Source organism: Rutilus rutilus, assembly GCF_951802725.1.
Source record: "Rutilus rutilus genome assembly, chromosome: 4".
Lineage (NCBI taxonomy): Eukaryota > Metazoa > Chordata > Actinopteri > Cypriniformes > Leuciscidae > Rutilus > Rutilus rutilus.
Genome location: NC_140212.1, coordinates 41410011 through 41437724, shown reverse-complemented (window position 1 = coordinate 41437724; position 27714 = coordinate 41410011). Strand labels below are relative to the sequence as shown.

Below are 27714 nucleotides of genomic sequence, written 5' to 3'. Positions count from 1 at the left end.
TAAACAGGAATTTGAGAAGAAGACTACTCGTGATACAAGGGAATTTGAGGTTGTAATAGTGGATGAAGTGGACTACATGACCTTGGACAATGGAGTTCAAGTAACATTCTTGTCCCATGAATCTAGTGGATTTAGGCACGTGGAGCAAGTCCTTTCCAACATATGGGCCATGATATCTACTTGTCAACCAATTGAAATGCTTGAAACAGGGGAGATAAAATGGGCAACAAGGATACAGTACTTTCATAAAGCCGTAACAGCAGCCGTTATGGGACAGGAAACAGACAGCTTTTCAGCAAATGAGATCTTGCTACCCGGAGTGAATTTGGGATTTTACACTCAGGAGGATATTGAAATGATGTGTCAAGATGATGTGAAAGAGGACGGAATGTCTAAAGCATTATCTGAAGTCATGAAGAAACTTGGAGTTTCACAACAGTACGATCTTCTGAGTATATTTGAGGAGGTCATGGAGAAAAGTGCAGTGTTTAAGTGCTATTCATTAGAGAACAAGAAAGCAAAATGTTTTGAAGCTCAGGAAAAACGAGGTGACCTTAATGTTGAAATGATATTGCTGGAAGGAGGACTGGCATGTGAAATCATGTCTGAGAAATCCCTCATTGATGCAACTGTAAGCACAATAAAGTCATATATCAAGTACTCAGATAAACTCCAAACAGCCAAAGAATCCAACAACTTCATTGTCATCCCTGTTTTCTTGAAAAGCTATGTTGAGAATCAGTTACCAGTTTTTGTTGAGAATGCACTAAAGGCTGTTGAGATGTCACAGGGCCGGGAATACATGATCGACACCTCACCGGCCGCTGAAAGAGTTGCTGACAGTCATGACAAAGGCAAGTATAATGCAATAATTCCAGTGGACTTCAAAGCGAGTGGTGTTCTGGAGAAAAACAAGAAGTGGGGTAATGGCCTGCAACAATTTTTGGAGTTCAAGCACCAACTTGCGATTTCTCCAATATCCAACGTGACAAACTACATGTCAAATTTCCATTATTTTCAAAGGTATCTCAGTGGGAGTGGTATATTTGGTGTTTCTGGTACATTAGGAGGTAAGGCAGATCAGGACTTTCTGGCAAGACATTATAAAGCCAAGAGCTACACTGTACCTGCACATCGCCATAAAAGGGTGGTGGAGCTTCCAGTCGTCCAGGTGAAAGGTGGGAATCACCAATGGATCCAGACTATTTGTGAAACTTCATGGAAAGTAGCAGAGAGAAGACAAGTTGTCTTGGTAATTTGTGAAGATGTTAAAACAGCAGATGAACTACATGAGAAAATACAAGGCGACAGCAGATTTAAGGCAGAACAGATTACTCTGTACACAATCAGTGAGAAGCACAACATTGAAAGAGAGAAATTCTGTGCAGGCAGAATAATCATTGCTACAAATCTCGGAGGACGGGGTACAGACATCAAGGTTGATGAAAGTGTGAATAAGTGTGGTGGTCTTTTCGTTATACTTACTCACTTTCCAACTAACCGAAGAGTGGAGAAACAAATATTTGGTCGTACATCTCGAAAAGGCAATCCTGGGATGATCCAGATGGTTGTGAACTGTGATCATCTCGCACCAGCTTACCAAGGTCAGTCTGTGGAAATCATGCGCCAGCTAAGAGAGAAATATGAAATTAAACGAATCCATGACATGGAAAGTGATGAGCTGGTTGAAATAAACCTAAAGGAAAATCTGTTCTCCACATTTTGTACATTGCTGAAGGACTTTGAAAGGCATTACACACAGAAAGAAAAACTGGACCCCATGGGAATGCAGCTCAAAAATATTCCTGATTGCTTTAAACATTATCAGCCTAAGTTTGATTATCAGCCTGCCATCAACGCTTTGAAAGAATCTTGGGCCCTGTGGTTGACCCTTCACGAAGATCACATCAATAGGCATGATGACTTCAAGCAACTTGAAGCAGACCTTATCAGGACAATAAACGAAACAAGTGGAAAGCTGCTAAGAGGAGAATGTGATAATTTCTATGATCACGTCAAACAAGCAATTGGAAGAACTGATCTACACTGCCGTGACAAATCCAACAATACATTTGGAGCTGAATCCTATTGGCAAAAAGTTGCTATATTTGACCCACACTACAAGGCTGTGGCCCTCTATAACCAGGCGTACATCACCATCAACCTCGGTAAGGGTAACTATAAAGCAGATGCTATGAAACTGCTGGAAGATGCAAAGAAATCCATTGACGTCTACGTCTCAGAAGTCTCAAATACAATGGTCTCATGTAACTTATCAGTCACTGGTAACAAAGATCAGAGTACAGACAACAACAACTTTCAGAGTCAAATGGAGGCCAGAATGAACATCTTTATGTCTTGGAAGACATACATTGATAATGCATTAGGTAAACTTAAAGAGTTGGAGAAAAACAACAGTGACGCCATAACAGAAGACTGTTCAGTCTACATGCTTTCTGAAGAAAAGAACTTCATCATCACTAATGAGCTGAGATCGTTATACGACTGTGGCCTCGGTGTTGTTTTTGAGGTGAAAAAGAAGCCCAAGTTTTGCATCGATGCTTTGATTTGTTTCATACTCGGGGTGGTGCAGGTTCTCGCTGGGGTTCTTGTTTGTGCGCTGACACTTGGAACAGCCAGCCAGTTTGGAATGGGCCTGATTTCAGAAGGAGTGTCTGACATGATCAGTGGAATAGAGGGGATGATAAAGGGCACATTTGATTGGGTTTCATGGGCAATATCTAAGAGTATCAGCATCGGGCTTTCTTTGCTGACAGCTGGGTTTAGTGTTATCAAGAAAGCAGTTACATCAGTGTTTAAAGTGACAAAAGGTATCCTCGATGGTACAAAGTCTTTCTCTTCTATTGCATCTAAAATCATTAAATCAGGAAAGGCAACATTTATTTCAGTCAAAGGAAGTGTTAAGTCTGGTTTATCATCCCTCAGTAAAGAATCTTTTAAGTCTGCAATGAAACACATGACAACTTCAGCAGTGGTCAAACAGAACTTCAAATTTGCAACTAAATATGCAGTTCAGGAAATCGGGAAAAAGTCTGTGCTCACTGCTATGAACTACGCAATCGATGCAGCTCTTCAGGAAGTCTTTAAGAACATTTTGCAAAGAAGTTTTGAGAATGTCGTTACTTCATCAGTGAAGCAGAGCAGTGAACTGGATCAGACTCTTGTCGAATTCATCAGCTCAGGCGTTCCAAAAGCAGCCTTGAAAAAAGAGAATTTCAAGATTGACCAGAATTATGAGACGCAAATAAAAAAATCAGTTGGCATGCTCTGCGAAAAGATTACTTGTATCATACTGGACTGTACCACAGCACGGGACGTTATCAGCAAACTTTCTGAGGTGTGTAAAGCAGCAACAAAGTTTATGAATCAAGAGAAACAGTCAGGTGTGCTTGAAATGGCAACGATGGCTCTGAAAGTTGCTGAGTACTCAACAACTCTATGTCAAATATTGGGTGCCGTACCAACCAATGAGATAATACAACAGAAATGTGTTCCTGAATTACTGGATAGCATCAGTGAGCTTGAGAAAGAAATGACAAAGTATGACCAAGATGGACGACACAGATTACACGATGTACAACGCCTTAAAGGAGAACTTCTTCAGATTATCGCACAGAAAGTTTCTGAGCAATTCATCAGTTCCTGTTCTACACACATGACTTCTTTAATGACCAGCACATTTAAGAGTGCGTTGAACAAGGCTGCAGGAAAGGCGGTAGACAAGGTCATGCGCAGACATAAGACTCAGTGTTTCTTTGATGACCAGAGAAGAAAACACAACAAGAAATCTGCGAGCCACAAGGAAGTGGAACAGCTGTCAGATGAGGACAAAAAAAAACTGAAGTATACAGTAGATATATGCAAAACAGTGTACACATTCTCAAAAAGTTACCTCACTGTCGCTGATGAAAATGGAAAACAGCTCACTGAGGAACGTTACCCAGGAACCACCAAATCAGCAGTCGGTATAAAATTGAGATTAACCAAATCTGAAAAAGCCCCACATACATCTCAGTAAGACTAATTACTAGAGCATTATACTGCTCACATATAAAACATTTATTTCAGTTAATGTTTATGAACTTTGTGTACTGAATGTGGTTACTTTTAATTTTAAAAACAGAGCTGATGCACAGCTGTACAGCGGCCATTTTGACATTGTGCAGGATGATGGCAAGATAATCAGCGTTCACTCGGATCATCAGAATGCTCTTTATCATGCTGTAGCACAAGCAACAAGAGTGCAAAATGAGGTGAGTACATTTATCACTAGGTTACTTTTTAGGAAAATACAAAAGCACAGAATGTGGGTTATTAGCCAGCCTAGCTCATGTCACCTCCTGATGAAATTTAAAATAGTTCCTCTTCCCTTTGTAGGAAATAAAACACTCAGGTGGTGAAGTTATGCCGAGTTTACACTGGAAGATTTTCAAAGTAGTCTGGTCACTGTTCTTTTCACACTGCATGACTATCTGGGGTAACATTCAGTTGCTGCTGTGTTCACACGGCACAATGGATTTCCCACTGTATGACTTTACAAAAGAAAGAATCGCTGACAACTTCGGTCTGGTCTGCAAACTACGTTTCACAACCAAACACACACGAGAAGTGATAAGAAAATTACGGAATATCACGCATGCGTGAGACTGGAGTTTTCGTGCGAGACTGATAAAAAAAATATAAATAATTATAGGCCCCGTTTACACGAAGGAAAGACGCAGATATTTCCCTGCGGTTTGGCCTCTCATTTACACGAAAAACCCGTTTTTTATCACAGAAAACGATTATTTCTAAAAACTCAGACCAAAGTGGAAATTTCTGATAACGCCGATTATGTGTTGCCGTGTCAACTGGGAGAGACTGGGTTTTAGGTTCTCAAACGTCACATTATTCACCAGAAAATGCTTAAAATATCAGAAAATGTCATGTAAGCGCCCTATGTTTACAGTTTGTTTAGCTACTGATCATGCTCGACGGCATATTTATGCGCATTGATGTAAATGACAACTTTTTTGAAAATTATGTTGTGTGCACTATGTTATTATTGAAAACGGAGGGTGGGAAATATTCGTTTCTCTGAATACCCGGCTATGTCTAAATGTGGCCATAGTCTGCAAGAACATTTGCGATCCAAATTGTCTGTGTGCTGATTTGCACCGAAAAGGAGAAAGAAAAAACAGGAAATGGTTGAGGAGATGAGGGGTGCAAGTGTGTTCTGCAAAGAGAGTAGGAGGTAAATAAATAATTTAGCAAAGTGCTGCTGGTCAAGCCAATGTTTGTGCTTTGTTTCTGTTTTATATAATTGTAAATATATCTATTAAAATACTGATATTCTGGTCTATAACTCCTCCGCGAACATCCCGCTATCCTGTTTCTTGCTCTCTCATTAGCTGTAGGCACTGATCTATATAATGACTGGATAGCCCATGATGTTCTAAACTGCCAGAGGGCAGTGAAGCCACCGGAAGTGTTCGAGCGGCCATATTACGATTCCCTACCAGCAAAGGCTCCAATGGCCGCTATACGGAGATTGGTAGCTCCCACAGCACTTTTAAGATGACCCGCTGTGGAGCATACAAGTGTAAAACGACGGTCACAAAAGGATTTAGAAAAACTTCCCACAGGTTGTAATTCAAGCCCTTTAAGTAGTCATTTATATGCACAATTGTCGCTATTCCCGTGAATAATAAGGCGACTGCAGATGTGTATTTTGCAGCCAACGAGCGCGTTGTACAACCCGCTCGCCTGCACCCAAACACCGTCTTTACGGCACCCCAGAGAAATCTCATAAGAGTACAATTTTGACGAGGGAGGAAAAGACAGTTAAGTCCCGCTGTGGCCGGACCACCGTCAAAGCTTCACGCTCTGTCAGTCCCTGTTGTTATGGCTACTGCAGATGCTTATTTCGCAGCCAGCGAGCCGGTAAATCAACCCGCTCGCCTGCACACAACCGCCGTTTTCACGGTGACCCAGAGAAATCTCAAAAGAGCTTAACGTCTGGTTGTCCGGCTCACGCCGCATGTGTCTCAAGTGTAGAAAATGTGCCCACGTTTCTGTGTTCACCCCTACACACAAACACTATAAACCCCGTGTCTCTCTCAGAGCCCACTCTCATGTAGCGGACAAAAGCCGCTCGAGTGTTAAATGTAGGTCACGTGTCCACAGCCCTGTGCCCGCATCTACCCACTGCCCGCTCTGTTACACGGCCGCTCTCGCGCGCCGTCCCTCACACAAAATGTTCCCCGTCCTAAGCCACCGGGACAATGTGTCTAAAACAGCCAGCCATCACTGTATGCGAGCCGCCGTATTCAAGCACCGATAGCGCCTGCGCCTCCGAATCAGGTTCTCGAGCCCGCGCATCACGGCAATCGGAACCCGGAGGCCATTCTGCCCCTAGCTGTACATGCGAAAGCATGGGAAGCTATTCCAGGTGTGTCAGAATGGGTGCTGAGCACAGTGAGAAAGGGCTATTCATTGCAGTTTGCTCGCCGTCCCCCGTGTTTTTGAGCGCAAACCGAGACGAGAGTGAATGGGGAAGTAGCACACCTACTTCGTGCAGAAATAGCAAAACTTCTGTGCAAAGGGGCTATAGAACCGGTACACCCTTCTCTGAACGAGGCAGGCTTTTACAGCCGTTACTTCCTTGTGCCAAAGAAGGACTGAGCTCTCAGACAAAGCTCTTATGAGAAGACCGTTCAAAATGCTCACAACCAGACAGATCCTTGCGCAGATTTGCCCGAGAGACTGGTTTATTTCCCTCGATCTGAAAGACGCTTACTTTCAGATTCAGATAATACCCCGTCACAGGCCATTCTTGAGATTCGCCTTCGACGGTCAGATATATCAGTACACCGTCCTGCCGTTCGGCCTGTCTCAGCACCCCGTACATTTACGAAGTGCATGGACACGGCTCTCGCTCCCCTGAGAGGTCAGGGCATGCGAATTGTGAACTATCTGGACGATTGGCAGATTCTAGCACAGTCAGAAGAAGAACTTATTTCTCACAGAACAGTGCTTCTCAGCCACCTGGAAAGCTTGGGTCTCACGGTCTACTGGACCAAGAGCTCATTACTGCCCAGTCAGTCAACCTCTTTTCTGGGTTTGGAACTGGAATCTGTGGCTATGACGGCCCGGCTGTCGATACAGTGTGCGCGCCGTATCCAGTGCCTGGCCGCGTCTTTCCAGCTGGGCAGCGCCGCACCTCTAAAAACATTTCAGAGGATGCTGGGTCGTATGGCATCAGCTGCAGCAGTGCTTCAGCTGGGTCTACTGCATATGCGCTCCCTACAACACTGGTTGAACGCTCGAGTGCCTCACCGAGCCTGGGCGTCCGGCAGCATACGGATCAGAGTGACTCAGAGCTGCGTTTCAGCACTGAGACCCTGGTTAGCGGCCGACTGGTACCACCGGGGAGTGATAACACTTCCTCCCACATAAACGGGACCACCATGTGCTAGTCCGCTTGGACAACATGTCAGTGGTGTCTTATGTGAACCGACAGGGCGGTGTCAGATCCAGAAATCTCTGCAATCTGACAAAACGCCTTCTCGTGTGGGCTCATCACTCGTTGCGCTCGCTGAGAGCCGCGCACGTGCCGGGCCATCTGAACGTCAGCCCAGACAAACTGTCCAGGGACATCATTCCCCCGGGAGAATGGTCTCTGCACCCTCAGACAGTCCAGTTACTCTGGCGCCTATTCGGCAGGGCGGAAGTCGACCTCTTTGCGTCAGAAGACAACGCTCACTGCCCGACGTTTTTTTCATAGAGCGAGGACGCGCTGGCCCAAACCTGGCCCAGCCGCCCGCTGTACGCTTTCCCTCCGATCTCTCTGTTACCACAGGTCATCAAGAGGATCAGGGAAACACATCACCCAGTGCTTCTAATAGCCCCGCGGTGGGAGAACCAAATCTGGTACCCAGAGCTAGTGAGGCTGTCGCACTTAGCCCCATGGCGGATCCCGTTGAGAAAGGATCTCCTCTCTCAAGCCGGTGGATCGATTTGGCATCCCCATCCAGAGCGCTGGTCTCTGCATGCGTGGATAATCAACGGATACCCGCTGACCTGCCAGAAGGGGTCGTAAACACGATCACGCAGTCTAGAGCTCCTTCCACGAGAAAGCTCTACGCGTCTAAATGGTCTGTGTTTTCTAAATGGTGCGCTAATAAGAGCCTGGATCCACGTACATGCGGGGTCCCACGGGTGCTCTCCTTCCTACAAGAGCTGTTGGACAAGGGCAGGTCCCCCTCATAAAAAAAAAAATCATCATTCCTAATGCCGAAACCTGACAGCCAATCCGAGTCGGAGTAGGGCCGAATTGTTTTCAAAGTCTTTTACACCGCGAGTCTGACAACTGGACACACTGTCTAACAAAGAGCCGCACGTCGGAAAGCAAGCCTGAGGTAAGTTAGCTTACAGTGTTAACTGTCCTGTCAGATACAGACAGCGATGTTGCCAATGTCATTATTTTTACATAGAAGAGGGCGGAGATCGCGAGCGGGCGCGGGCGCCGTGAGCATTGAGCGAGCAGGAACGAGTAGTGAGTTCTCGTCGAAAAAGATGGATAAAGCAAAAAAGCTGTCAGGGGCTAAAAATAGAAAAAGAAAGGGGAAAGGAGATGGCATGTCAACTGATGCGACAGCAGCTAAATAAGTGGATGGTGAAAGGCTACATGTAGGATTTTGTTTTGTGTGACGTCCAGGCATGTAGGCTAATGCCATTGGGATTACCGGGAGAATCTTTTTTCCGGGAGATTACCGGGAGATTACCGTGAGAAAAAACCGGGAGATTTTTTTTTTTTTTTTTTTAACGGCCCATAAAACTCGTACATCGGCGGCCCATTCATTTTGTTTTGCTTATTTGGAGGCGCTGGGTTAGTGCGTAATTAGTGTGTAATGCATTGGTAAAAAAAAAAGTCAGCGCTAGTTTTTTTTCTGACACCCAATGAAACACGTAGATCAGCGGCCCATTGGTTCTTTTCTTGATTGACACTGGGCTAGCCCAATCACATCTTTAATGTGAAGTATAGAAATATACTCTTTCAAGTATAGAAATTAGTACAAAAGTAATTATGAAAGTTTCCTTTATTTTTCAGTGCATTTGTTTTACAATATATGGCTATTACTATCATGGGATTAATATTATAACTATTATTATGTAGTAGTAATGTAGACAGACAATGTAACTAAAAGAGTTTAGAATTTTTTTTTATTTTTTTATTTGCACCAGATTGATGAATTTAACATTAAAAAGCACAAAATTTTCTTAGGGGGGAGCATGCCCCCCAACCCCCCTAGAGGGACAGAGGACAACTCGCCACAGTGATCCAAAAAATCCTGTGAGAAACACTGGTATTACTATGCCATAGTTTTTATTCATAGGTTTATATATGCCGCATCCTTCTCACCTTTTTTACCCCTGACCTGTTTTCATGCCTGATTATCGTTTCATAATAATTTATATTATTTATTAATATTATCTAGTTTTTACATTTACGGAATGACCAGTCCTTAAGTTAATTTAAAAGGAAAAATATGAATTGATACAAGGTTACCAAGTTTGACATCTACTTACTAAAGTTCTATCATTAAATAGTGATTGATTATCATATCATAATATAATGCTTGATTGACTGATGTTAAGAGTGTTTGTTCAGAAAAAAAACAAGATGAGATATTTGGGAAAGTGTGTCTGTGTGTGTGTGATGTATATAAATATATATATATATATATATATATATATATATATATAAATATATATATATATATATATATATATATATATATATATGAAGAGGTCAGATGCAAAAGCCTCTAAGTGCCATCTGAAATTTGCTTCTAGAATGATCATTTTTATCAAGCTCGTATATTTAAGTTCAATAATTTCACTTAAATGGCAATGCAAATGACCTATTAATTGTAATTTAAGTGAAATTACTTAACCTAAATATACAAGCTTGATAAAAATGATCATTCTAGAAGAAAATTTCAGATGGCACTTAGAGGCTTTTGCATCTGAACTCTTCATATATATGATATATATATATATATATATATATTAGGGGTGTAACGGTTCACAAAATTCACAGTTATTCATAATATATATATATATATTCATAATGTCAAAATAAAACCGACGTAATGTTACTTGAAGGCATTATAGCCTACTATTCCTGCCAAACTTCCATGGTTGCAGTTAGTGTTACTACAGTAAATCCATGGTGAATGTTGCAGATCTGTGGACAGTGGCTAGTTCATTCATGGCACAATATTTCTTCCAGGTTTCCACGTCAGCGCTGTTTGATCCGTTAATAATGGAGAAATGTGAATGTTTCTCACTAGATCTCGCAGCGATGTTATTACTTCTGTGGCGAATTCAAATGCTTTCTTTACTGGATCTCTTATTAGCGCTGTGTAGTAACAGTGTCGCATGATCACGATTGGCTCGCGCTGCACTGGTCCAAACTGATAAACGGTCCTTCAACCACACAATAACGAGCAGTTTTGTTCCGCTTGCATTACGTTTGCCATTTGATGTTGGGCAATGTTGTGGTCGCGTCGACATCTCTTAAATTATGAGCGCGCTTACCACGCGCAGCTCCTACATTTGAAATAACGAAATTTTGGTCGGCAGGAAAAATGGTCCAACGAACCGTTCGGTTTGAAAATGCGTACCGAACGCCGAACCAAAAGCCTCGTCCCGAATGATTCAATACGAATATGTGTATCGTTACACCCCTAATATATATATATGGGTGATTCTTTAACTATGGTACTTTTCTTGTCCCTGGATGAAATAATAAAATCTAAAAACCATTTCTTCTTTTTTGTTTTTGCCACACTTACTTCACCCTCAGGGGAACTTATAAAAAATTTATCATGGCTCAATCATCCCCTTTGGCCAGATACGTGCGTTATTCTGCTCTGTTGGTTACCCAACAAACGGCTAACCTTGTAAGTTCCTCCGTCAGTTCCTGCACTGTCATCGCGTCCAGGCGCAGGTCCTTCATCAGATCTGGATACGGCCTGGATCTGGCTGGCTGCGGGAAAGCCTCGAAATAAACAGAGAGACTAATATTAGCTTAGACACTGACCATTCTTCTTATGATGTAATGAGTACATCAGGATTTATGGGAAGTATTCCCGGTTCTGGCTGCCCTAATCTATGCAGCCTAACATTGAATTATAAAAGTCTATAATGTGTTGTGTGTATGTTAGGTCAAAGAGATGTGTTTTTAGTCTATCTTTGAACTGAAAGAGTATGTCTGCTTCCCGGACAATGTTAGGAAGACTGTTCCAAAGTTTTGTTGCTAAATAGCAAAAGGATCTACCGCAAGCAGTCGATTTTGATATTCTAGGTATTATCAACTGGCCGGAATTTTGAGATTGCAATAGACGTGAAGGACTATAATGCGTTGAGAGTTCGCTCAAGTCAAGTCAAGTCATGTCATCTTCATTTATATAGTGCTTTTAACAATGTAGATTGTTTCAAAGCAGCTTTACAGAGATAAGCATATAATTTAAGGTAACAGAGATTGTTTTGACTTTATAGCGGTTCTTTAATAAAGTTATATTCCAGCTAAAGTTAGTTTTGATTCATTCGCTTCCGTCGCAACAATCATTTGTTATTAAATTAGGGGCCGCTAAGATGACACCATTCTCTCTACACAGACTTTAAACGCGAACCTGTGAGAAACGCTGATGGCGTTCACATGCGCATTAAGAATTGGTTCTATAGGTATGTGCGTTTGAATATATGTGCGCAGGTTTGGAATTCCCTACAAACCAAGGCTAAACAAAGTACTGGTGTTTCCTTATAATTTTTGATACAGAATTTTGTTTTATTTTATCAATTCGGGGTAGGTCCGCGAATTGAGTTTCCCGAAAACGCTTTATCTGTAGAGTGGTAAAGGGATCCTCCATAGGGAGAGACTAGTTGGCACTTCAGCACTGCGTTGTCATCGGGTCCAGGCGCAGGTCCTTCATCAGATCTAGATACGGCCTGGATCTGGCAGGCTGCGGGAAAACCTTGGGATAAACAAAGACACTAAAATTAGCTTAGATGCCATTCTTCTTATGATGTAACGAGTACATCAGGATTTATGGGAAGTGTTCCCGGTTCCAGCTGACCTAATCTATGCAGCCTAATTATTGAAGTCTAGAATGTGTTATGTGAATGCTAGGTCAAAGAGATGTGTACTCAAGTACTGCTAAACCATTTAGTGCTTTGTAAGTAATCAGCAATATTTGAATATGTATAAAATGTATACAAGCCAATGCAGTGTTGACAGAACTGGGCTAATATGGTCATAATTCCTGGTTCTGGTAAGAACTCGAGCTGCTGCGTTTTGGACCAGCTGTAGTTTTTTTTATTAATCGTGCAGGGCAACCACCCAGTAGAGCATTACAATAATCTAGCCTTGATGTCATGAACGCATGGACTAATTGTTCCGCATTTGTCAATGAGAGCATATTGCGTAATTTAGATATATTTTTAAGATGGAAAAATGTGGTTTTACAGATACTAGACACGTGACTTTCAAATGAAAGATTGGTATCAAAGAGCACTCCCAGGTTCCTAACCAACGACGAAGACTTGACAGAGCAGCCATCAAGTGTTAGATAGTATTCTAGGTTATTACGTGAGGAAGTTTTTTGTCCAATAATTAGAATCTCTTTTTTTTTCAGAGTTAAGTAGTAGGAAATTACTAGTCATTAAATTTTTTATATCACCTATGCATTCCGTTAATTTTGTGAATTGGTAGGTTTTGTCAGGGCGTGAAGAAATATAGAGCTGCGTATCATCAGCATAACAGTGGAAACTAATGCCATGCTTCCTAATGACATCTCCCAAGAGTAGCATGTACAGAGTGAACAGCAAAGGTCCTAGTACTGAGCCTTGTGGTACGCCATACTGAACTTGTGATCGATAAGACATCTCTTCATTTACTGCTACAAACTGATAACGGTCAGATAAGTATGATTTAAACCATGCTAGTGCAATTCCACTAATGCCAACATCATTTTTGAGTCTATTTAAAAGAATGTTGTGGTCAATAGTGTCAAATGCAGCACTAAGATCAAGTAACACTAATAGCGAGAAACAACCACGAACGGATGATAAGAGCAAATCATTTGTAACTCTAATGAGAGCAGTCTCAGTACTATGGTACGGTCTAAATCCTGACTGAAAATCATTTCTTTCTAAAAAGGAACATAGTTGTGAGGATACCGCCTTTTCTAGTATCTTTGACAGAAAAGGTAGATTCTAGATCGGCCTGTAATTGACTAATTCTGTACGATCAAGTTGCGTTTTTTAACAAGCGGTTTAATCATAGCCAGCTTAAAAGTTTTTGGAACGTATCCTAATGACAAAGATGAATTAATGATATTAAGTAGAGGATCTATGACCTCTGGAAGCATCTCTTTCAGTAGCTTAGTCAGTATAGGGTCTAACATACATGTTGTCGATTTGTTGTCGATTTTAAAATTGTTGATGATTTAACAATTTTAGTAAATTCTTCCTGTCCTATAGCAATGAATGAAACAAATTGTTCATCAGGGAGACTACGGTGCACTGCCTGATGCAATACTGTAGTAGACGGTTGGATGTGTAGCCGGGGCGTCAGATACCGGAGGGAATGATAAGAAAGCACCAACAATTAAACTAATATTCGACTACGCCACCCGGAATATATCAGGAACTATCAGCCCCAAAACAGGGGGCGCACAGGTCCGTTACCAGAAATGGGTGAGCAGAGTGAACTAGGCCAGGGAGTATAAAAAGGAGGCAACTTTATTAATATAAAAATTTTTTTAAACAATCAATACATTAACCTGTTAGGCTGCAACCCCACTTTTGAAAAATCCCCAGAAATGACATACCCAAACTGAAACAGATACAGTTCATGAACCCTTTGTACTAAAAGTACAAGTATGATCTCGTTTGAAAGCTGACACCTGGCAGTTTATTGTTAATGTAGAATTAATTATTGTCATAATGAAATTTTTTTTTATAAATAGCTTCAAAGTTTTGTAAAGTTATTAGAAATGTATTTTTATGAAACATCTTCATGAAAATAATATTGAAGTTGGCATTGTATCAATCTAGAAATGCACTGCAGCTAAAGCCACGTCTGACCATGTTATATTTAAAATCTGAAGATGATAACTCTAAAACTCTGTATTTAGTTAAATGTTTTTCAAGATCATGTCACACGACTTTATTTTGATTAGACTCTAAAATGCAAACTGATGTTTATTGTCATCTTCTAAGCATCCATTCAGTTTTTTGTCTCTATTGTTTTGTGGTGCAAACGAGCCCCATTCGGTCTCAGTCTCCCCCTGCACACATTCACACCTCTCCAGCCTGGTTATGGCTCTTAATATTCTTTTCTTTTGTCTGTATTATAATTAAGAAGACGAGGAAGGCAGAAGGCTCCAATAAAAGTGTTTACTTGAAAATATAACTCAAGCGATACAAAAATGACATGGACGGACACTTGTAACAAGGTTACACAGACAAGAACGGACAAAGACTGACTGAACAGAGGGAACTAAATACAGACACTGATGAACATAAACCAGTTGACACAGATAAAGGTCATTGACAAGACACAGGTGATGATGATGAACTAATGATGGCAACAGATAAGTGGCGGGAAAACAAAAGGCATGTGACTAATAAGACTAAACAGGAACACAACTGTTACTGTCATGACGACAGCACAGGATTTTTTTTTCTGAATGGGAGCGGCTGACGCTCATAATTCATATTAAAGGTATCGACTCATTTTTTCATTACATAACTCATGACAAAACAATAAACACTATGATTGGCTGGTACTAACCAGCCCAAAATGAAAATCAACAGTCACAAAACAAGGGAAAAATACATAAAACCAAGATCGATAGACCCGCATCCCATCCCATAATACAGTGATAAAACCCTTGATTGTGTATTCAACCTGCCAAACATGAAACAGAAGAATTACTAATAAAGCAAAAAAACACAAAAAAAAACACAAATGGCTCTCATACCTACCAGGAAATGTTCTCAGCGCAGCACTATTCGTGATCACTGACCACAACATGCAGCCGGTTGCTCGTCAATGAACTACACAGACACAGAATAGTAAACACATTCCATGAAAATCCTCATTAAAGGGTCATGAAACCCTAAACCAAATTTTCTGAGATTTTAACAGAGATATGTGTGTTGAACACCACTGAAGACAATGTTAGCATCTGTTAGATTTAATAGTAGGGGGAAAATGGTTACATTTTAGTTTTTTTCCGCTATTTCTGTCTTCCGGGTTTAAAATCTTCATCGTGTCCACGTCACAGGCAGTGACGTGGCAGAGCACTATAGTACTTTTATGACTCATCTCATCTCATGTCTTATAATTATTCATGTACTGAGTTTTCTTATCCAATGAGAAGACACTTTCTCTTAATTATTCATGACACCATGTGGAACTTTCCAATGACAGACATGTCAAACTGTGAGATATCGTGTAGTAGATGAGAGAGGCAATGATGGGACACGCGTTTGTTTTCGTGGTGCAAAAGTTCCAGTTGGTTGGCCATCAACAACGGACACATCTAAACTATGTGTGTGTAGCAACCATTCAACAGGAGAATGGTGGACTTCGGCCTTGTACACCAACGCAGGTTTCATCTTGCGAATGATGCAGTCCCGAGGACTTTTCTATCACTTTAGAGGTGTGTGTGTTTGTGTGTCTAAAATTTAACCCTGACCGTTTTACATGCCTTTTGTTAAATAATCACTCGTTATTAAAATGTAGATATTTCGATAATACCTCAATTGTATGGAACGTATGCTTAATTTGTTCAAATGTCTATGTCACTGTCCATCTTTATTATGTGGGTTTAGGGGGCAGGTAGATCTAGGCTATGTACGGAACTTATTTTTTTTTGTTAAGTGGAAAATGTATTACTTTCAAATATATGCATTTATAGTTGTGTATATAAACAAATATATATTTTATAATGACATAATTATATATATACATGTACATTTATATGTTTTAAATACAATTATGATTACTGTAGTAGGCTAATAAGTAGCAGGGCATTCAGTTACTTTAGAAAGGACAAAAAAAAAGGTGTCAGTGTATTTCATTAGACTTCAACTTTGCCAGCTATAAAAAAAAAAAATCTAGCATTTCCTCACGTTTTACCACTGATTTTTAGTGACAGTCGATATGCATGTGCCACTGGCAATGACAGTCCCCCCTCTCCCCTGCCGTGCCATACCACACCCACTCTCCTCCCTTCTTCTGACACACAACGCCCATTTAAGTTGCATTTTTCAAAAAGATTGTGAGCTAGACTTGAGCTGAAAGAGGGGGGTTTCATGACCCTTTAAAACAGACGTACCAACCTCAAAACCCAGGGCAGCCTGTGCACAGCAGCACAAAGCAGAGACTGCACTCCAGATCTATCCCATTCATAAATGATGAACTTCTGTAAAGGGGCAGTATGGATGACAACGCATCCCAGGCGACAAAAGTCCCCCCATTTTATACTACGACACCAGACTACTGATAGGTTCAATGTTTTCTCATGACACTGGCCAATGAACAACAAGGGTACACTTCACCCTGCTACACAGTTAGAATGTTCTCCCTGATATTATCAATCTTGTAAGTAAAGAATTTCATAAAACTTCAAGCCCAGATGTTTCAAAGCAGCACAGCAGTAATGACTTTATTTTTCATTAGTTTAGCCACTGTTTCAAATAAATGCCGAAGGTTTTGTTTATTTTCTTCTAATAGGGTTGAAAAATAAGCAGATCTAGCAGCTTTTAAGGCCTCTCTGTATGCAATCGAGCTCTCTTTCCATGAAATGTGAAATACCTCTAGTTTTGTTTTCGTCCAGTTGCGCTCCATTTTTCTGGCTGCTCTCTTAAGGGCCTGAGTGTGCTCGTTGTACCACAGCGTTGGACTATTTTTTTTAATCTTCTTTAAGCCCAACGGAGCAACTGTGTCTAAAGTGCTGGAAAAGAGAGAGTTAAAAGTTTCTGTTGCAATATCAAGTTCATCTAAGCTATCTGGGATGCTGAGATGATGAAACTGATCAGGAAGATTATTGATAAAGCAATCTTTAGTGGCAGAAGTGATAGGTCTAACATATTTGTAACACGGAGTCGGCTTTGCAGCCTTGACTAAATGAAGTTTACACGAGACTAGATAATGATCTGAGTATTTTTATAAAATAGCATTATAATAATTTGTTGCATAGCCCATCTGAACATTATACTATTAATGCTAATCTTTTAGAGATGCACCGATTGATCGGCTGGTGACCGGAATTGGGCGATTTTCACGTGATCTGCGAACGGCTGGTCAGTCTGACATATGCCGATTATATGCCGGTCAAATGCACTCGGGCGCCGCATGATTAACATCGCGGAACATCAGCATCACACGTGCACACGGAACGCACATGTAGGAAACCTCGTGAATTACGGCAGTTTCAGAGCGCAAGCGCGAGCGGTGCGTGATTTTTCCGGCGTGCATATTAATCAATGATTGCATTCACTTATACTGCGAGCAGGAGCAGCGCGTTAGCATTGAAGCGGGGGTTTCGGCGCCGAGTCTATTTTTGCTGCGCTGTTCACGCTCAATTAAAGTGAAAGCACACTTTTGATGGTCAAAATAAATATGATTTCACACAAAAAGTGCCTAAAATGCACATCATTTGCATGTCTAGTGTGGGCTATGTCAGAATAGAAAATGAAGACTCAAAAATATTTATAGAAAATTTACCCATTTAAACTTGTTTTTATTATTCAGTTTGGGTAAAGGTATATGGTGTTTTATAAAAAAATATTGGCTGGTATCAAACACCATCACATAATCTGATGTTCACAGATGTTTTATTTATGTATTTCTACATTTGTCGTAGTATTGTCGACGGGTTCAATAACACATCCTGTAAAGGGGGGGCCGTGGCAAGAACCTAGTGGTATTTGGATGGCCTTGTCAGGGAAAAGTTTGGGAACCCCTGATCTAGGGTATAATTACGACGATGAGTAGGTTCTGACACGTGTTGTCTAACTCATATAGAGTTAAGAATGTCTTTAAATGCCAGTCCCAATTCATCTTTTTCGTTTTCTACATGTATATTAAAATCACCAACAATTAGGACTTTATCAAAGAAATTGCTGACTTTCTATCAGAGTTAGTACTGGTTGCAGATAAAGTCTGTATGGTGCCCTGGTGGCCTGTATACAGTAGTCAGCACAAATCTCAAATGTGATTTATCATTTACACTATATATTGCTATATTTAGCACCAACACTTCAAAATAATTATATTTGAAACTAGACTTCATAGTAATTCTAAAAATATTACTATAAATTACAGCAACACCTCCCCCTTTGCCTTTCAGACGAGGTTTATGTTTATAACAGTAATCTTGCGGGGTGGACTCATTTAAAGTAATGTAATCGTTTTGTTTTAGCCAGGTTTCTGTCAAACACAGCACATCTAGATTATAGTCTGTAATAATATCATTAACAATAAGTGCTTCTGAAGTAAGGGATCGAATATTCAGCAACTCAAGTTTTATCATTTGCTCATTTGTATTATATCTGTTTTTTATTTGTTGAACATCGATTAAATTTTTACCCTTAGATGGGTTTGGAAGTTTTTTGTATATCCTAATTCGGGGAACAGACACAGTCTCTATATGATGGTATCTAGGTGAAAGAGGCTCTATGGGATGGGATTTATCTGACCTTGGTGACGTGAGCAGGGTTTTTCCTGGGTCAAAATTGGTCTTCGGTGGTGGCTGACCGACATGGTCATCCACACACAGCAAAGAGTACCCTATACCCACATGATCCGCAAGCCCAATATTGAAAATAAATGTTAAATTTAAAATAAATACAAAGAAACAGTTTGTGATTTTTTTTAGGTAATTTACTACACATTGTCATAGGCCTATACATACTGTGGATTATTAAGGCTAAATTTTACTAAACACTCTTGCTAAATTAGGTAAGCACACTTACTTTCTCATTTCAGATTAGGGGTGGGAATCTCTAGGCATCTCACGATTCGATTCGATTACAATTCAGAGGGTAACGGTTATCGATTATTAACGTTTTGTTTTTAGCAAAACGTTTAGCAAAGTATTTATGATGACCCATAACGAATTTTCTTCCATCTTCCTATATTAATTTTGTTAATAAAACAAATGGAAGTGATTTGAACATTGCAAAGAACCAACATGAAAATAAATGTGTGCCTGTACTAGCAGCGTACTTGTAGTAAATTAATACAAACTTCAGCATATTCTGAATCTCTAGCATTTCATAATAGACTTCTAACCAACATCCTCTGGTTATTTCCAATGAGCAATATAATCCTTCAGACAAAAAACATTTTGCTGTAGCAAATTCACAAACAGTTTTCATTCAAAAATATAGAATGATGTACCAGCAGCTCTCATATAATGCTTGTGGACTTATGCATATTCTGAATAATTAGTAACATACAAAACCTCTCTTATTCACAACTAAATAATAAAGAGGTATGACTTGAAATGTTTGCTGGATACCACAATCAAAAACAGCTTATACAAAAAAAGTGAATGAACATCTGCAGAGAGCACAGTCAAAATGTAACTTTTTGTGACTGGCATTGCACATATTGCAGGGCAGTACAACGTAAGTATAACAGATCGGTTTACAGTATATTGATGTGAAAACTAAATAGTACTGAAAGCAGCTTTCATACAAAAAATACTAAATAGGTAACAATGAAATTGCCAATTTTCCATACGCTAGCTTTTAACGAAGAGGGTGCCGTTCGAATTTGGCGCTCAGGCATCATGCGTCTGTTGTGCGCGAGTCTGTAATGTGCGCGCCACAGACTGCACACGCACTGCACGTCCGCTAGAGTTCCGCCTTTTGCGTTCCGTCAATATTATGTTTTTTTTTAGAGATTTGATTTTTTTGACATTTGTGAATCGATTCAGAATCGTCCACGTACGCATCGCGATGCATATAAGAATCCGCGCGGTGCTGTGATCGTTCTCTCCGTCACTCCGTCAGTAGCCTGCTTCACTCAGAAAACCCAATTACAGATCAAATAAGGCTTTGGCGGGACAAAAAAATCGTTTTGGCGGCCGCCAAAAAAATTTCAATGTAGGAAAAACCCTGGTGAGGCCGCTAGCAGACGGTCGGTTTAGCCAGTCTGTCTGCTTCCTGACCTGAGCCCCTGATTGTCATGTTTGAGCTCTAAGACTATATATATCATATTACTAGAGAGAAGAGCAGCACCATCCCAGGAGGGATGAATACCATCTCTTTTCAACAGGTCAGGTCTGCCCCAAAACCTTTTCCAATTGTCTATGAATTCTATATTATTTTGCGGACACCACTTAGACAACCAGCCATTGAGTGAGGACAATCTACAAAGTATCTCATCACTCCTGCGAACAGGAAGGGGGCCAGAGCAAATTACAGTGCCTGACATCGTACTTGCAAGTTCACACACCTCTTTAACATTAATTTTAGTGTGGAGAGGAGTGATGTGTGCTCTCTTGGGCTCCTTAAAGACCATTTTAGCTGCTGCATTCTGGATCGGTTGCAGAGGTTTGACAGATCAAGCTGGAAGACCAGCCAGGAACGCATTACGATAGTCTGGATAGAGCAAGCGCTTGGACAAGGAGTTGTGTAGCATGCTCTGATAGGAAGGGCCTGATCCTCCTAATGTTGTGCAAGGCAAATCTACATGACCGGGCAGTTCTAGCAATGTGGTATGTGAAGTTCAATTGATCATCAATCACAACTCGAAGGTTCCTGGCTGACCTTGATGGAGTTATCGATAATGAACCTAGCTGAATGTTGAAAGTTGTGATGTAGTTTTGGTGTCTAAGTGAAAATAAGTCACAAATCTAAGTGAAAGTAAGTCGCAGACGCTTAACACTAGGCCTGTCGCAATAGTCAATAAATCAATTAATCAAAAAAAATGAATAAAAAAGAGCTCGATAATTTTTCCGGCCGCGATAATTCCATTTGCATGCTTGTTTGTTTTCATCGTCTCTCTCTCTCTCTACCAAAGAGACTGGATGACCACTTTCGGTTCCTTTGCGTATATGAGGAGTGAACTCTCTTGTCAGTTGCATGGTCTTTGTGTGGGGAGGCGGCACGTGCCGCTTGTCAGTCACATGGTCTTTGTATGGGAAAGCGGGACTGCTTGCGGCGACTGCCGGGAGAGAGAGAAGACGCTAGTTGTGAGTTGGAGGGAAAAAAAGGAAAAAGATGGAATTGGTTTCAAAGCCAAACGCGACAGCGAGCCCGATCTCATGAAAATGCGTATCTATACCACGAATGTTATTTCTCGTGCCATTTATACGCCAAAAATAGTTTTTGCGTGCATATGATACGCACTTTATGGCGTGTAATACGCACACACTCCTCACCCCTAATCCTAACCAAGTATTTTCAGTGAGTAGCATATACACGCAATAACATTTACATTTATTCATTTAGCTGACGCTTTTATCCAAAGCGACTTACAATTGCTATATATGTCAGAGGTCGCACGCCTCTGGAGCAACTAGGGGTTAAGTGTCTTGCTCAGGGACACATTGGTGTCTCACAGTGGATTCGAACCCGGGTCTCTCACACCAAAGGCATGTGTCTTATCCATTGCGCCACACCACCCCCCGTCTCAATAAAGGCTCCGTCTTCCCGACAGTACACAATCACTCGGGCGTTTAGTCAACTAGTAACAGGACAGTGCAAAAAGGTGTGACATGGCCTGTTGAGGCTTTTTTTATTTGTTTACAAAGGACCTAACTGGCAGTTTTGCCTGTTATGGAATGTATCACTATTTAGGTCTGAGCCTAATGTTTAATATTTTTTGAAGTGCAATTTTGTTTACATACATTTATTGTTTTTGGTATTTATTCAAGTGAGTTTTTTTTGTTAACAGACTCTGAGAGTCCATTGCTTTTATTGTTTTTGGTTGTTTTGTTCATTTTTTGTGGATATTTTAAATGTTTTCCGTTTTCAATGTTTAATATTCTTTAGAAATAAAAGTTTATAGATCTTTGAAAAGGTGTACCTGCATTATTATGCCATTATCATTATATTAGATGGAAATGGTCTCAGAACGACAATATTATCGTTTATCGCAATAATTTCTTGGACAATTTATCGTCCAGCAAAATTTGTTATCGTGACAGACCTACTTAACACACAATTATCTTCATTAAAAGTAAAGAAACTAAATGATCTTACCAGGGCTGTTGCCGCGTTCTGTTATTGTGGTCTTTGAATTAGAAATTTTAGCTGATGATCAATCAAATGCAGCTCATAACGGTTGCTTTTGGTGACGTGAACTCCATTAAATCTGCATATAGCGCGGGAATTAAAGATCGGATTTAAATCCGTTTTGCAAATACACATTTATGTGACCAGGTGTAAATGGAATCGTTTTGATAAATCAGATAGCTATCCAATCTGAGAAAACACATGAAGTGTCCAGGTGGCCCGATGTTTATACTTGTGTGCTGGTGTGTGCATCGAGCCGGCAAGTGTGTGTGTGGGGACTGTGTGGTAGAGCGAGGGAGAAGTGAGAAAGTGACGGCGCTTAGCTTTGGAGCGAGTAGCGACTCTAGAGTCGTATTGAGAGGAGTCGTATTGAGAGAAACAAAGTGTCTCCCCTTTTCTTTCTGACCACTGTGGGAAATCTGTAACATAAAAAGTTAAACCTCTCCAAGCGACGTGTATTTTTCGAGAGGTGCATGTCAGACGGGACGCATCATAAACAAAATATTGCATAATTATCGTGAGACTTTCAATATATCGGGCAACGTGATATTGCGATAACGATATTGAGTTGATATATATCGTGCACCCCTAGTTCATGGAGAAGAGAAGTGGTCCAAGCACTGAGCCCTGAGGCACCCCAGGAGCAAGATTTTACAACTTAGACACATCACCCCTCCACGACACCCTAAAAGACATACCTGAGAGGTATGCCGTGAACCAATATCATAATCATCTGTGAAAACATCAAAAACGAGATGTCATGTTCATACCAAGCGGCAACCTCCCCGTCTCTCTCTTGAAACCAACACGGAAGTGAGTTAAACTGCAATTCGTTGACTGGCCGCTTGAGGCTGTTGTCAGAAGTGAGTCAAATCTGTATCTCCCCCATGTTAAAATGCCAAATTTTACAGCAGAAAAAAACGTGTTTAAAGCCTGGTGTCTGTATGTGGATTTGGTCTATACAGCTAATTTTGCCCTTCATAACAACTGTGAGGGGGGTGAATTATTTTATAACTCGTCCGTTTAGTTGATTAATATTTAAATTTAAGGGTGTGGCCAAGCCACTTGAGTGACAGATGGATTGCCGCTGTCAGTGCTAGCCGTTTGTCTGCTGTTACTAGCCGTCACTTCACCTCAGCAATGTTAGCTGCTGAACTTGCCATCTCTGCAGTGTTTGTGCTTTTTTTCGGGATTATTATTTCATACAATTTAATACTTGGGTAACGTTACAAAGCCCACGTCTTTGGATTCCGTCGTTATCGTTCGAGAGAACAACCAGCGCTGTATTTCAGTTGTTTTCCTCTGTGAACATGCACTAATGGATGTCTGACAATTTCGTTGCTTTTTGGGGTTTTCAAATTTAAAACGTCAATAAATGCTCGTTCGTTCTGCTCCCATGGAACAGATGGATTATAATATGCTTATGTAAGTTACCGTCAGATGAAATCATGCGGGCGTCGGCGCTTTCTCCGTCCTTGAATGAGCGCGGATTTTCTAGCGCATTTACTTGCACTTCAAAGGCAATATATCTATGGTTTAACGGTTAAACCATAACCCATTTGAGAGACGGCCAACATCAGAATTTAAAATGGACTGAATAAGCTCTCTACGAACTTGAGCGATGCCGCGCTGACGGACCATGAAAGAGTGACGGACATGTATGCACATAAATCACTGTCACACACAAACACTCTCGAAGTAATACACAGTCTCACTTGTAGCCATGTCTTTTAACTATTATAATATTTCAAAGGGCAAAAATAGGAACGTTTAATTGGCTTTACATCATCAGCTAACTCGATCACGTCGAGCTAGGTGATTTCAGATAGCCAGGCTCCTCAGCTCCACTCACGCCCCGCCTGTTTGTCTATTTTCTGTTATCCGGGAGTGACGCAAGGCCAAGATGGCGACGGCCGGCTCCGCCCACTTTAGGCTTCAAAAATGCTCTTCAGAAACCTACGGGTGACGTCACGGACACTACGTCCATATTTTTTTACAGTCTATGGTTCATACGTATTACGTGTTCAGTCTATAGGTGCATAGTGTTTTCCTTACAAAGTGACATTGCCAACTGCTGGCCAGGCATTAATAATACATCATTTTTAATTGCATTTTTAACCCCTGCTTATTCTCCAGAGAGATTACGACTTCTGTCACAAAAACCCCAGGATATACAACATAACTGGAGGAATTAGAAAAGAGACAGATGGTGCACTGCAGAAATACTTACAGAGTGTTAAATTCATCAGAAGTGCCGAACATATCCTCATCAAAATGTACCATCTTGGATTTGTTGGTGAATATAACAGGTAAAGTTTCTGATTGCTGGACTGTGTCTGGAGATCCACAAAGGAAATAGAGAAGATTCACGTGATACACTAAATATACAGTATATATATATTTTAGGTACTGAAAAATACTATAGCTGTATACTATTGTAATAACTGTATTAGGTATCAGGAGTGTCATGTGTACGAAGATCATATCCTCACCTGACCTTTAAATCAGCTTACTAGTTTAAATAAGCAGATTTCATGCTAATTTCATTCTATCAACTTGTCAGTAATTCTCATTCTCTCTGGACAGTGTTCAAAGTGCTCGGAGGTCCAGTAAGAACAACACAGGGACACTGAACACAAGCCATATTCCACCCAAGGACTCCATCAGACTAGCTCTGACATTCATAGAAAACTCAAACTCAGAGAGCAAATTTAAAAATAAAAACCCTGAGCTTCATAAACTGATCAACAGCATAAAGACTGACAATGATGGACAGAACCTGATGGCCATGGAGGTTCTGGGACAAGATCACAGACGAGCTTTAACTACGGGCCCAAGCAGCCGCTCGCAGATGGCCAGGTAACGTTCACAGTTACGGGCCAAGTGCTCATGCAAGACAATTATACAGAATTCCAATGAACACTACAGGAATCTGTAGCAATATTTAACATTGAATATTTTAGGTACAGCATCACAAAGGTTAAATCTGCTTTTAACATTTGTTTTTTACAGGAAGCTTCTAGCAGACTCAATGATTAGTGGAGACGTGGAGCTTCTGCTGAAACACTCCATGATTCTTCATCACCCGTTTACTTCACAAAAGCTCAGAGAAGCTCTAGGTAAGAAACTCTTGAGGTGTTAATCCTGTAAAACACGCGTATAATCTACCTTCCAGCAGAGACTGTGATTTTCCAGGGTGTTTACGGTAGATATGATAATGACTGTGAGGATAATGCAGGAGCTTTTATGGTGAAAATGTAATCTTTGACCAATTAGATAAGAAAAACTAAAGAGTTTTATTGTCATTTGAGCCATATACATTGATACAGTAGAACGATATAAAAGTCTCTAAAGCCTCGGTGCAACATTACAGAAGTCACAGACAGCAGTGAACACACTTAACAACATGTGGCACACAGATTAGAGGAAGACAACGTGGCAGTACACAATGGACAAGACAATTTATACAACACAAGATATTAAGTGGAATTAAGTAAATAATTAATGTTTTTTTGTAATGGCAATGAGATGTTGTTTTGATTGTTCTTTGTGAATATGAAACTATTCCAAGCATATGTTTGGTTTGTCCTGTTTACCAAAAGTGTGTTTGCTGCTATTGTACATACATCTTTATTGTAAATAATGACAAATGAAAACAGCCAGCTAAAATGTTTTATTTATATTATGAGAACTGACCATAGACCATTGTAAAATTGTTATTAATCTCTAAGAAAAACATGCATGTGAAATGTCATTGCTTTGAAGGATTTGAAGAAGGTCTTAAAGGGATAATTAAATTACTATTTTATTTTATATTGTACAGCACTTTAGTCAGCCTTGTTGCGTCATTAAATGTGCTTTAGGAATGAACTGAACTGAAGAGAATACTAAATGTAAAGCATAACACGACTGATAGTCTGAGATTAACAGAGCTGTCTGTTGCTGCACTTGATAATATTCTTGTGTGTAATTCCAGGTGACAGCGTTCTGTCTCAGAGCTGCGTTTTGTCGGATGAAGGCATCCAAAGCTACTATAAAGCAGGATACCGAAACCTGGTGTCGGAGTACAGCCGCGTGGGAATCCTGGGTCAGAAGCAGCGCAAGCGTCTGGATGAGTGGGTGAATCAGGATCGACACGAGGACACCAACACTGCAGAGTACAGAAAACTTCTGCAGGGATTACAGGGAAAAAAAGGGGGGAAGTGGGCCAGAGTGTCAGCTGATTCAGCACCCAGTGACTGTTTGTGCAACTGTGCGCAAGTGTGCGCCTGTTGTATTGATTGTTTTCCTTTTTGATTTAAATAAAAAAACACTTGTTCTCCGTAAGGCAACCCTGTCCTCTTCCTTCCCTGCATACTGAAACTACTACAGTAATAAATGTAACTTATTACATTGCAGCACTAAAAATACAATTTAATTAGCTATGTTGCTATAGCTTACAAGCCACTGTCTGTATATACTGTACGAGTGGACAACCTTAATCCTCATTGTGTGGTTTGGAAGACTTGTTTTTGGTTAATAGAAGTCTTTATCTTGTGATAACGGATTGGGCCACTCTGGTATCGACGACAGTGCTGAGGCTTGATGGATTTTGACCCAAAGTCATGCCGATGCGTCACGTCTCCTTTTATTTTATGCTATTATTACAGTATCAACAGTGGGTCCTCTTGCTTTTGGTTGAGGGTGCTTGTACTGGCTTGTTGTCGTTTGTGGAAGAAATTGAATATGTTCTATATGTTTGCATTTTCTTATATTCATAGAATCTAAGAAATATGATGATAATCAGATGAATGTAGTGTTGATACATACCCTTATGAATATACGTATGTGTATGTCCTTGTATATGACCTGACAAAAGTTAATGTGACAGGATGTATGACCGAGACAGAGTTGGGCCGAGTTAGATTAATGATTAAATATGATAGCCATAACTAACACATTGTTTAGATTTGTCTAAGATGTATCTTGATTTAGCGTCAGGAAAACAACCTTGGGGGAGGAACAACTATAAAGAATGAAGGATACCCCCAACTCGTTGTCACACTGTGCAGGCACTTTGTAATGACTGTATGACTGCTGACCTCTCCTTGCAAGGAAATATTAAATAATTGTTAAAGACAACTGATCCATGTTTGTCTCTTATTCAGTGATGTAAAATTGTTTGCCCCTACACGTCCCATAGTGCATCCTGGTACCATCCCTTCTCCAAGATACAGTGTACACGTACAAGGCCATCCACGTGAAGTAACAACACCACAAAAACAAGAGCAAGGAACATAATGAGGAATATTATAAATATACAGATGTGGCCTTTAAAAATGAACGTCTCAGAGAGAAGAATGCCGCGAGCACTTCCGAAATTCTGCGGGATCCTGGGATTAG

At 40.6% G+C, this 27714-nt stretch overlaps 1 protein-coding gene across 1 annotated transcript; it reads left to right on the top strand.

Annotated features, from left to right (window-relative positions):
- Positions 1-47: 47 nt before the first annotated feature.
- Positions 48-27439, top strand: LOC311290012 (uncharacterized protein). The gene is made up of 6 exons (XM_084408288.1): positions 48-4035; positions 4145-4274; positions 24469-24641; positions 24919-25191; positions 25345-25451; positions 26309-27439. Exons 1-6 carry the CDS (start codon positions 77-79, stop codon positions 26626-26628), a joined length of 4962 nt encoding a protein of 1653 aa, XP_084264414.1. The 5' UTR covers positions 48-76; the 3' UTR covers positions 26629-27439.
- Positions 27440-27714: the final 275 nt, after the last annotated feature.